Here is a 12793-nt window from a genome sequence, read left to right on the forward strand (position 1 = left end):
TGACTCTGAGATGACGAAAGGCAACATGGTTTGTGTAACTTTAGCAACATATTATTAGCTGTCGCTAACAACAGTCAAGCAAAATGCTAATCATATTAATTACCGTTATGTGTAAGACTGATACTATTGTGCAGCATTTACTACAGTTGAGTGAGTGAATCTCTGAGCTGGTGTGAGTGAGGGGAGGCAGGACTAATTTGCATAATATGGTTGGATCATTGAATTTACAGAAGCTAGTGTTCGGCCATCAGATATTGGGTCTCGAAGTCAAAGGTTGAACATTGTACAGTTGAAAGGTTGCACATCCGCCTTTACAGCTAATTTAAAAAAAACTGTTGAGGTACAGTAATGTACAGTTCAACAAATTCTGCCTTCTCACTCACTGCACTCGTTTCAGAGAACAATGCAAACGAAGACAGCGCCTCTCAGCAGCACCTCTGCTCTGCGCACCGGTCTTTGGTGGTTTGCGCTAGAGCAAATGCTTCAAGCATAAACAACTCGTGCATGTCGCAATCTAGACAGCATCCAGTAACGATTTTATTTGTATGGGGAATTAAATACTTTGATTGGTCGAATGAAAACATGACATGCAATACTTCTATTATATCCAATATAGCTACTACAGTATATAACTGTGATCACTAATATTATTCAGTAGTGACTGGTCGGGACTCGGGACATGTCCCTATATTCTCCACTCCCAAATGATCTCAGCCCTCACATGATCAAACCATCCATCCAATCTGTGGAGTATGATTTTGAAATCTCCTATTTGACCGTGGCATCTATGTGATTCAATCATGCAGGTCACACTTTTCCACTCCAGGAATCTGATCTTGTGGGACTAAACAGTTGATCACAAACTTCAATGAAAGTCTCAGTTGATTCTGCTACAGGGTAGAGATTGAAGGCATACCACCCAGGGTCACCTTCCTTGTGAAAAAGAAGTGCACTTAATTGTATTGAATGTAAGTAGTTTGCAGATAATATAATATTAATGAAATGAAAGGTCATTATTTTAGTTTACCATAAATAATCGCCAGTACATCTGGCAGTACACTACACTTTAACCATATTTCAAAGACAATAGAGGTAATAATTCTGAAATTACATATAGGCCTGGTTTTACAGACAGAGCTTAGATTAATCCAGAATTAGGCCTTAGTTTAATTGGGGAATTTAAGAAGTTTATATATATATATATATATATATATATATATATATATATATATATATATATATATATATATATATATATATATATATATATATATATATATATATATATATATATATATATATATAAATGTGCCTTAGAAAAAAAAAATACTGGTATGCATCTTGAGACAAAACAATGGCATTGACATTTTTTAGTTAAAACAGCTCAAACATTTTAGTCAGCTTAAGCCTTGTCTGTGAAACCAGGGGATAAATATTTAATTAAATTCTACTTAAGTGGGGGAAAACGTTCAGCTAATTGCCTGCATTTAATATAAATCTGAACTATAATGCGTTTTTATTAAATTGCAATTAACATGCAATTACGTCTTCAAAAACATTACATTCAGTTTGTACTTAATTATATTATTTCAAAGTATAATATTTCCATAATACTTTCTTTTTTTTTTTTTAAATGTAAAGTGTACTTATTTTTCACAAGGGAAGGCCACAATCTACCCAGACTGAGGTCTTATCCACCCAATCATAGCTACCAGAATAACAATAGCTTGGAAATAAAACAAAACTGAATTTTATTGCACATTATCATATTTCTGTTGAACACATAGTGTGAAAAATGTATTATTATTTCAAAAATGAACACTTTTATGATAGTGAATTGAAATGGGTCACAGACCACAAATTTGCCTCATAAAGGACTTTGCATCATAATATTCAGGATGAAATTATAGATCGGGCACATAACAGAGGTCTTCTGGCTTTGACACAACCATAAAGTGTGTCACAGTGGACTTTTTAAAACTGTATGTGTATAACTGAAATGTAATCTGTGAATTTGCTTTGTTCAGTGTATCTGATCTCAGCACAGTGCAGTAAGTGTCGACCGAGTCCTGAACAATTGTTCTCAGCAGCAATATTCTGTGTCACATTGATAAAGAACCCCGTCATTACTGCGGCCGTTCCCAATCTCCCATTCTGCAGGGTTGTTTCTCTTTTTTGTTCCACGATAGCTGAAAATTGTAGCAACATTTGTTGGAAACACAAACGGTCTCAGAGGCCCAAACTGATTCCATTATGTGATGGCAATCTCCTGTGAAAAGAGCAGAGTTAGCACTCCACTCACCCACAGGGACTTGAGTGAGTGTGTGTGTGTGTGTGTGTGTGTGTTGTGTGTGTGTGTGTGTGTGTGATGGTTTTAATGATGGTGTATGTTCTTTCTATCTGTGTTCAAGTGTGTGTGAGAAATTAATGAACATCAGAATACCGGTTTGATCTCTGCGAGGTCTCTGATGCAACTGAGACACAATTTGTTCCTCTTCAATAATTTAAAAACACACACACCCTTTGGTGTTCCCGGTCAAAAATGGCCGGCCTTTTAAAAATTCCTTGTAAATTGCTCGTTATGCTATATATATTATCACAAAATATTGGATTCAATCTTTGTCAACTTTTTTTCTTTTTTTCAAACTGATTGGTCGTAGGCCTCATTGATCTGAGCTTATGCACCTATCCTATATTATATTGCATTAAGACAATTTTATTTATTTTTTATTTTAAGAATGTTTAGATATTTTTACAATTATCCTAGCCTGTTGAATGTTAAAATGGCAACAACAAAACATGAAGGAGGGACACAAGCCATTCATACCTAAATAAAATAGATGAAATAGTCCCCTAGTGAAAAAAAGTATACTTTATTGTATTTGAAATATATTCCCTTTTTCAATAGTACATTGCAAATAAACTAACAAAAATTGTACTATCTTTAAATTCATGAAAAGTATATTAGCATCATGCTTTTACCTATTTTCACAATACAACTTTTAACACACTTTAAAATAATTGTACTTTAGTATATTTTCTAAAAATATATTTTAGAAAAATATACTTGAAGTGAAAATTCAGTTTATTTTTTAAAAGTGTATTATTTGCACTTTATTAAAATGATATTTTAGGTATATTTTAACTGTGTGCTGGAAATGATCATTATAGATAGATACATTATAGTATGCAATAGTATTTTGTACAAAGTATAGCTAAGTTTTATTTGTCTAATAATGTACATTTGTTATTGAAAACAAAGTATGCAATTTGTAGTATTTGGAATAAGTTAAAGGTATTAATGAGCCTATACTTTTTACTCAAATATATCACACCATGATAGTCCCGGCTCGTGGATCTTTCCTGATCCCATCCCTCCTCCCTCTCTCTCTACCACCTCACTTCCTGTCTAGCTACCCTTCCTATCCTAATAAAAGGCGAAAATGCCATATATACAGTATATATATATATATATATATATATATACATATATATATACACATACACTTATGGTATATTGCTTATATGTTTAGAAGACACTGGTAATTAATTTGTAATGTACTTGTAACACAAATAAAGTACACTTTAATATCACTAATCAAGTATGTAATTAGTCCCTACACAGGCATATAAAGTATACTAAGTATACTTGAAGTTGGTCCAATTTAGTACACATAGGTACACGAAATACACTTAAAGTTATGCTTTACTACAATTTAATTACAAATAAAATATGGGTCCCACTTTATATTAAGTGGCTTTAAGTACTATGTACTTACATTGAAATTAATAATTTGATACAATGGACTTATTGTGTACCCACATGTTTTTACATTGTACTTATATCTTAAAAATTCCTGCATGTAATTACAGCTGTAATTAATTTGAGTAATTACATTTGTAATTACACAGTTGACCCTTCCCTTACACCTTAACTCACCCTTAAACCTACCCAATCCACCACACATGTCCCTAACCTTACCTGTATCACACCTCAATAGCAGCAAAAGTGTTTTACAATAAAACATGAACACAATAAGTACATTGTACTTATTTTTTGATGTAAGTACATAGTACTTAAAGCCACTTAATATAAAGTGGGACCAAAATATACTTAGTATAAAATTAGTTTCAAAATAGCACACTTCAAGTTAACTAATCATTAACACACTTTAAGTATACTGATAATTAGTCTGGCTGCAAGTATACTTAGCATATTATTTTTTCACCAGGGTATTTAAGTAATCTAGCAACACTCAAGAAACCACATTACACTAGCAACTGCAAATCAGTGCACTAAAAACCACACAGAACACATTAATGACCACATAGCAACACCCTGGCGACCACCCACCACGATGCCCTAACACATTCAAGAAAATATAAAAATCTAGTGTATCCGTGTTTATTAATGCATTGCAAGTGTAAACTCTTTTTATCATGTCAATAAAGCTTATTAAATATTAAGGGAACTATGAGAGAGCATCAGTTTTCTATGAGATGATGAAAGAATGAGAGCACAAATCAGATCATTTGATGCCTCTGGATTTGAGAAGATTAAAATACTCTCATTCATTGTAAATATTAAAATGTGATGTTCCACAGAAGATTCGACTGCTGGTTTCCACCCATCATCCATGCTGTGCCTATAAAAACGACATAGACTGAGGGAATGTGAACCGCTGCTCTATCATTTACCGTTACACAGCTGTGCTAACCGTAATTCAGCATTACACAAGACGTTTACTGTAATTAACCATTACACAGCTGTGTTTCTCTAAATTATCATTCTTCTATGCTTTGTAGTGTGTGCAAGCAACCGCTTTCTTATTCCCTGATCTGTGCACATTTTCACTGCGTAGCTGTCAGGGTCGTTCGGATTAGTTCAGTACTTTTTGTAGGCACTTGCATTTTTCATCATCTCATGACGGACAGCAATCTATGTGAAAATCCATTTTGTTTCTTAAAGCACTTTGATCTGAATTGCTCTTTCAACAGGGATCAGATTGAGACTCAGACCTTTGTGATGGAAAAGCACTGGTAGACTGAGTTGTAACTTCCTCTGTGTGTGTATGTGTTAACAGAAAGCCCGACTGGCCCGAATGAGAATTTCCAAGGGTGGCAGCTCCACAGCCTTCCTGCATAGCAAACGAAATGGACTAAACCAATCACTGGAGCTAACGGTAAGAAACACACACACACACACACTTTCACAAATACAAAAACACACACATCCAAGCTCATTTTTTCCATATTTTGTTTCGCTCCCTTGTCATTTGTCATACATTATACATGGTTTTCAACAAAATCTATATCAGGCAGTGCTCCAGTACTGAGGTAAACGTGTCAGGTTGTTTTGCTTTAAAAGTGTTTATTAGAGATTCACATGTGGTGATCTGATCTTCAGTACTTAGCGATTATGAGATATTCATGTTTGCATATTTGCACAAACATCAGCTCAATTAACTCAATAACATCCAATTTATCAGGCCAGAGTGATGAACTGATGTGAAAATGTCTTAAACAGCCTCATTGAGGAGATAGCGTGTTTTTGCATTTTCATGTGGATGCAAAAAAAAAAAAGAAACGAAGGAGGAAAAACTCAGTTTATAGAAATGCCCGTGTACGTGTGGACTAAGCCTAGTCTTACAAGTTAGTTATCTATTTTTTTTTTTCTACCTACTGGTCATAACTTTTTTTTGCCAATCACATATAAAGGTAGATTGGTCTCATTTGAATCCGAAAAGTGAGACTGATTAGTTTTAATGAACTGCTTGTTGGTCAGACTAGTTCTAAAGACACAGTCTATGTTTATGCAACTGGCCCCTGGTCTTTATTACTGCAGTTGTTTGATGCTAAAATGTCTTCCTGGAAAAAGAAACCGTCGATTCTCTGAATGCATTTGAGGAATGAGGAACACGCTGATGTGAAAATGAACAGAGAGTACAGACAGAGACAGATTGCAGGCAACTCCACAGCTAACCAGTTTTACAGAACATCCTCAGAGAGGTCCAGTGAGTGAAGCAGACAGGAATCTGACAATATTAAGCCTTATGTTCTGTTCTCAGACCTCAAGGCTGTTAACAGTGTGGAAAAAAATGACTTAAGAAATATGCATATAATAATTTTGCCAATAATCATGATTTGCATTGGGGGTTGAATAATTTTGATTGCAAATATAGATGGGTGACTTGACTTGACATGACTTGACTCGAGTCGCAAATTTAAGGACTTGAGACTTACTTGACTAAATTAAGAAAATGACTCGAGAATGACTTTATATAAATCATCAATTGATGAACAAAATGAAAGCAACGGAACCATTGACGCCAGTCATCAGATTCTGTGCTATTGCGTGACGCTGCACAAGCACAGAAAAAACATACAGCGCGGTGATCACGCTAAATACAAACACATCCCGCAGCATTGTTTCTTTTTGGATATAAACGCCATATTAATATTACCATATTGATGAACATATTCATAAAATAAGATTTGCTGTACACATAATAACTGGTAAGGGATATCGAACATGACCATCTCAACCTCGAACTTCATTCACCACCTCTAAAAGTAGCCTAAGCTATGGCTTGTTTGTTATAGTTAATTTGACTAACTTTATATCTAGAGAGAATAGTTGTCAAAATAGCATGCCTCTTTATACAAAATTATGTTTTCAAATGTAGCTTAAGGCTGTCAATAGATTCAAATGATAATTAATGATGGCATGTGTTTTGTATAACGTCCATAAATTCACAGACATTTGCCACAGTTTCTTTCAAATCATAGGCTAGTGCTTTAATGCCAAATATGTCGTTCTTTCCAATGACGAAAAACAACATACAAAACTGTTAATGATGTTTTGTCGTGTTTTATGTTTCTCTTGAAGCAGGGTCAGACGTTATCAGGGGGATGGGTGGCAAATTGCCAACAGAATTAATACAATGCACCCAACATTGTAGATGTGGTGGAAAAGATGGCCCGTTATTTTTATATTTATAACATATGATATCAAACAATATTTCCAGAATATTGGCACGATTGCAAATGTGATAATAATGATTTTATACAACAGTTCAGTAGTTAAGATAAGAGTTAGGCTAAGAGTTATGCGTATCTGAACGAATCCGGGGCTTTGTGATTCAGTGACCAAGTTGCTTAGTTCCAGAATGAATCTGCCGTTTTGAACGAATCAGTTGAATGAATGCTTCTATGACTGTGTAAATGTATAAGAAAGGTAATCATTTCTGAAGGAAAAATGAATAAGGTTGAGACCAATATAAACTCTATTTTTTTCTGTTTGGTATTGTAACTTGACTTGACTTGACTTGACTTGACCCAGTTAGCAGGACTCGACTTGACTTGCTTGTAGTGAACCACTGACTTGACTTGACTTGATTTGTGTGTACTGCGTCTTAGACTTCCTTGAGACTTGATGGTAGGGACTTGAGACTTACTTGTGACTTGAACGTGTGACTTACTCGCACCTTTGATTTACACACACTGAATTTAATACTAAATATACTGTGCTTAAAAATAAATAAATATACTCGATACTGAATATAATATTTCAGTCTTTAGTGTCACATGATTCTTCAGAAATCATTATAAAATGTTGATTTGGTGGTCATTATTATCGATGTTGAAAATAGTTGTGCTGCTTGGATGACAGCTGCATTTTTTCCAGAATTCTGTGATGAACAAAGTTGAAAATAACGGTATTTATTTAAAGGTGCATTGCGCAACATTTCATGTTAAAAATACCCGTTTTTCTAACCCATACATGCTTAAACAATTGCCTGATGGGCTGAATGAGCCCTTCTCTGATAACTGCGATTGCCTCTATAATCCTGTACAGTAAAATAAACAAGAGGGATTCGGGTCGGAATTTGAGACTGGGCGTGACGTCATGCGCGTTCAGTTGCAGTGTTGCAGTTTCGCTTGTCGCCAGAGGGGGCATAGTTCTGCAAAAACTGAGAGACTTGCGCAATGCACCTTTAAAATAGAAATATTTTGTAACATTATAAATATCTTTACTGTCCCTTTTGATCAGCTGAACGCATCCTTGCTGAATAAAAGTTATTTTCTTTAAAAAAATCTAAATATTTTAATACTAAATAATGTTTAAATTATTTTTCTTATAGTAACTTAAAGACAACACACTTAAAATGTCCTACATGAGACCCCTGGTATAAAAACGAATTAATACAATGAATTTTCACATAATTTTCTGATATTCTTCAGCCACGTATTTTTTTACTTGGGATCCAAATGACCCCAAACAACATTACATACAAAATGACATTTCTGGAAAATACATGTTTACTTTGAGGTAAAAAAAAAAAGAAAAGTCTACTAAGGTTTGACCAGATCAAGGGATTTTTTTAAGGAGTTTGGGAAAGAAATAAGTAACTACTCTCAAAATACTACTACAGTTTTCACATACATCATTGGGGTCTCTAGGGCCCTATTTACACGTGGTATTAAGAAGCGTTTTCGTCAATCCGATCACGTCTAAAACGTTTTGAGTTTGTCCACTTTCAATTACTTCAAGAGGTAGTCGAAAACGCATTCGACCAGATTGCTTTCGTAGTGTAAATGCTCATGTGGTCAAAAACCTAGCGGCAACCTTTAGGGCTTTGACTCCGAACTTTGTTACTCGAATATAATTTGAATATAAAAAAAAAAAAGATATTCGAACGAATATTAGGCAGCCTTTAATATTCAAACCTGTTGTGGGCTTTATTTTTTGTAAATGTGTTTGCTTGTAATTGTAAACGTTTTCAATTCAGATTCTGAGGCTTTTTCACGCCTGGTGAAGTTGTGAATTGCGAGCTCATTAGCAAGGCTATTATGGTCATATGGGCTCCTGTAGGTGACATTAGCATCCTGGTTAGCGCCTTTTTTGTATACCAAAACAATGGCCACGCCAACGCCTACAACAAACACGCCTGACAAGGATTTCGAAATCTACACTCCTGACAATTTGAAAAGCAACATGTGGCACTACTTTGGGTTCCCAAAGAAACAGGGAAAAATCACGAGTAAGGACAAAGTGATGTGTAAAATATGTAGGACCAAACTCACACACCACGCAACGACCAGCAACATGAGAGCCCACCTGTCAACACTACATCCCGCCAAGCTGGAAGAGGAGGAGGGGGAGGGATCGGGGTCTTACTGAAGGCATTTAATGGTCAAAATATTATTAATAAATATTCAAATATATTCAAATATTAATATTAATAAACAAACGAACTTCGAATATGATTTTTGGGCAAAAGTCAAAGCCCTAGCAACCTTCCAGTCTCTCTCTTGATTCCAACATGGAAGTGACTTAAACTGCAATTCATCAACTGACCACTAGAGGCAGGCTCCAAAAGAGAGTCTATCCCATAGAACCCCCATGTTAAAATGCCCAACTTCACAGCAGAAAAAAATATGTTTACAGCCTGGTACAAAAAGTGGTGTTGGTCTATATAGCTAATTTTGTTCTTTATGACAACTGTGAGGGGGGTTAAAAAAATAATTAAGGGCGTGGCCACTTGAGTGACAGGTGGATTGCAGCTGCTGTCACTACTAGCCGTTTGTCTGCTGTAGCCGTCACATCACCTCAGCTAAACCAGACTCTTTGCCCATTTTCGGTTATTTGAGAGTGACTCGCTTTCAAGATGACGACAGCCAGCTCCGCACACTTTGGGCTTCAAAAATGCTCTTCAGAAACCTAGGGTTGACGTCACGGACGCTATGTCCCTATTTTTTCACAGTCTATTGTTTGAACAGTACTCTCCACCTACTGATCTAATGCATAAACATGAGATTTAAACTCCCCTCAAAGAAATCAGGACAGAAGTGGTCGAAAGTGGAAAAAATAGATGCATTAAAACAAAATGGGTGTGTGTCTGCCTTGTCTACTTGTGATCTGATTGACCAAAATGTAAATCCTAGGCCGTGTAAACAGGTCCAAGGACTCCAAATATAAAAAAAGTAGTCAATTGCAATAGAAAAAAAATTTGGTTTAAAATACACATCTGTATTTTTTCCTTTAAAAAAAAAAAGAGGCCTTGGAGGGTGAATCACAAGAACACTGAAAACCATGAAAAATGTGCTTAACTGTAATGAAAATGTCACAATGGAAACATTTGTAATGGTCCTAAAAATAGGCTTCATTTCCTTTATGCAAAGTATTCTTATAATAAGCAGTCTTTTGATTTTAGGGTTAATTTGAGGTTTCTTAATGCGATTCACCCAAGAATGGTCTTACTTGCATCAAAGAGAAAAGCAGGTTCTAGGTTAGCCTGTCTGAATAGCTCGTAAATACCACACAGTTCACACGCAAACATGCAGTCTGCTCAAAATAAGAGTACTCAGGGTTTGTTACTGTAAAACACCTAATTTTGCTCTCTCTTCATTTCTATCAATATCTTTCTTTTTCCTTCTGTCTCTCTCTCCTCCTACACATCACTGACTGACTCACTCATGTTATTTTGGTGCTCGCGTTGTGTTAAGACGTTGTGGAAAAGGCGAAAAATGTGGAGCAGTGTATGTGCGTTCAGCCGAAGGGCCCAGTGTGCGAGCGCAAGCTCCCAGGCAAAAGTGCTACAATAAAAGAGACAGATATGTGGAGTTATAGTAACTGTACCAACGGATTTGTGAAACAGGAAAGTGGAATCACTCTGATTCACCCAATCCTCTGAGGCCCCTCGTCCTTCCTTTCTCTCAGGCTTTGTTTATTTAAAGTTATAGATGATATATTGTACTGCTCTGTTATGGATGAAGTTCCTTCCAAAAGCAGTAAACCACTCTCCATGTCTCTCCCTCGCACTCTTACACAACAGCAGCTTCCCTATTACAAGATGAAACTTTCACCACAGGTACTGAGCCAAACAACACACACTCTGTCCCTCTCTCCACTTCATTATTCATGCATGAAATCTAATGATTCCTTAAAAATCTATGTCTGTGTGTGTGTGTTTCTGCAGGGCTCCTTAGAGGAGGACCAGCAATTGAAAAAGACCACATCTCTGCTGGAGAGTCAACATCACCATCTTCTGCACTGCCTAGAGAAGACTACGGTCAGTTAGTAGTGATGGGCACTTTCCAAACACTGCTTCATTAAGCTTTACAAATCTTTTATATCGAAACCACAGCATGTATCAAAGTATATGTGTATTGGCATCTCGTCAAGTCACGTAATTTCAGCAAACAAGGCTTCGTCATACCATTTCGAACGTTTCAAAGTTCTGATGGATGTCTCCACCATGGATTAAAAATAATAGGTAATTGCTCACAATGTTCTTTTTTCTCACAATTCCGAGATATATTTAGAATTTAAAAATTGTGAGATATCACTTACAAGTTTTGAAGAAAAAAAATGAGAATTGTGACAAAAAGTCACAATTAGGCTAACTCTATCATTTTATTAAGTGGCTTCTGTTGTTTCCATCGTTGATTTTGTGAGCCCATGAATGGGGTTTGGTATGTGATTTCAATATGTTTTATAGTGTAGGTTTATTTTTGTATTACTGTAATGAATTTTATACATGTATAATACAAAAAGTTAAAAAGTAAGAAAGATAGTTAATTGTTTCTAATTGGACTAGTTTGCCAAGCCCTGCCACACAAAACAAGCACTACACATTAATAAAAGAACATTCATTTTACAGAACCTTATTTTTAGGCTAATGGAATTTAATTATTTGTAGATTACATTTAATAGATTACACTTTCATGAAAACATTTGCAATTGCTCAGTAAAGGTAAAGGGTGTACATGTTTGAGCCGTTTTTACCAGAAGGTGCCAGACAGCACTTCGAAAACAGTGAATCATTTTGCAAAGAAATTGGTTCAACTGACTCAAGCTTCATTATTTCCAAGACTAGTTAAACAAATGCAAAACTGGGACGTGACACAACAAAACAAAAACCCAGCCAATCAGAACAATTCTTAACAAGAAATTGGCATTAAAAGCGAGACTATGAGGGATAGACATGCCTTGTCCAAATACCCACATTTGTGGTCTTGGCCACTTGAGTGCGCGTGCATGCGACAGGAAGTGTGCAAGACTGTCCCATGTCTTAAAAATGCCAAAGTGCAGTGCCCTTAGACTTAGTGCACACTAAACCCACACTATCTCGAATACCGCTCCGGCTAACCGTATCCCATCATGCATTATGTTCGGGAACTCATGTGCCCTAAAATCGCGAGATGTTGAGGAAACACTGTTATTGAAATTAACTAGATACACGTAATTTGGTAGTAAAAACATTTTATTGGTCCAAAGATGAGTATGTTATGTGTAGGCCTATTTTGTACAACATTCGCAATTGTTTTTATCACTTAATTAGAAGCATCACAATTTTAAACTTGTGTCTTCTCTTAGTTACATAGCGACTACTGAACAGACATGTTGAAGTTTATTTGAAAATGCAAAGTATTGAAAATATAACAAATAAAAGCTCTGTAAACACTTGCATTTTTTGCAAGACTAAGTGTGTTCCATCGAGTAATCAAATAAAAAGTTCTACACACACTTGCAGTTTTTACGCCTACTTGAACACTTGGGCCAAATAGAGGAAATAAGTCATGCAAGTAGACAAGTGGTCAAGTGCAAAGACCGCAAGTGTGGGAATTTGGACAAGGCGATGATCTCTTCAGTGAGATGTAGCCTACTGTTAATGTGTTTTTGGGTTGTTCTGCTGACGAAACACTGCAAAAATATCTTTCCAAGAAATTTCAATAGACAAAAAAACTGCAGGCAACATGAGCTGTGGAAAATAAGAGATCCTGAAGC

At 35.8% G+C, this 12793-nt stretch overlaps 1 protein-coding gene across 1 annotated transcript in view; it reads left to right on the forward strand.

Moving 5' to 3' along the window:
- The window catches only part of kcnd3 (potassium voltage-gated channel, Shal-related subfamily, member 3), a 110481-nt gene that overhangs the window by 91721 nt on the left and 5967 nt on the right, over nucleotides 1–12793 (forward strand). Inside the window, exons 4-6 of the mRNA XM_081349286.1 lie at nucleotides 5085–5183; nucleotides 10839–10874; nucleotides 10983–11075. Of these exons, the coding sequence (XP_081205412.1) occupies nucleotides 5085–5183; nucleotides 10839–10874; nucleotides 10983–11075 (228 nt within the window). The remainder of the gene's footprint in view (nucleotides 1–5084; nucleotides 5184–10838; nucleotides 10875–10982; nucleotides 11076–12793) is intronic.

Source organism: Scardinius erythrophthalmus, assembly GCF_964197995.2.
Source record: "Scardinius erythrophthalmus genome assembly, chromosome: 20".
In the NCBI taxonomy this organism is placed as follows: domain Eukaryota; kingdom Metazoa; phylum Chordata; class Actinopteri; order Cypriniformes; family Leuciscidae; genus Scardinius; species Scardinius erythrophthalmus.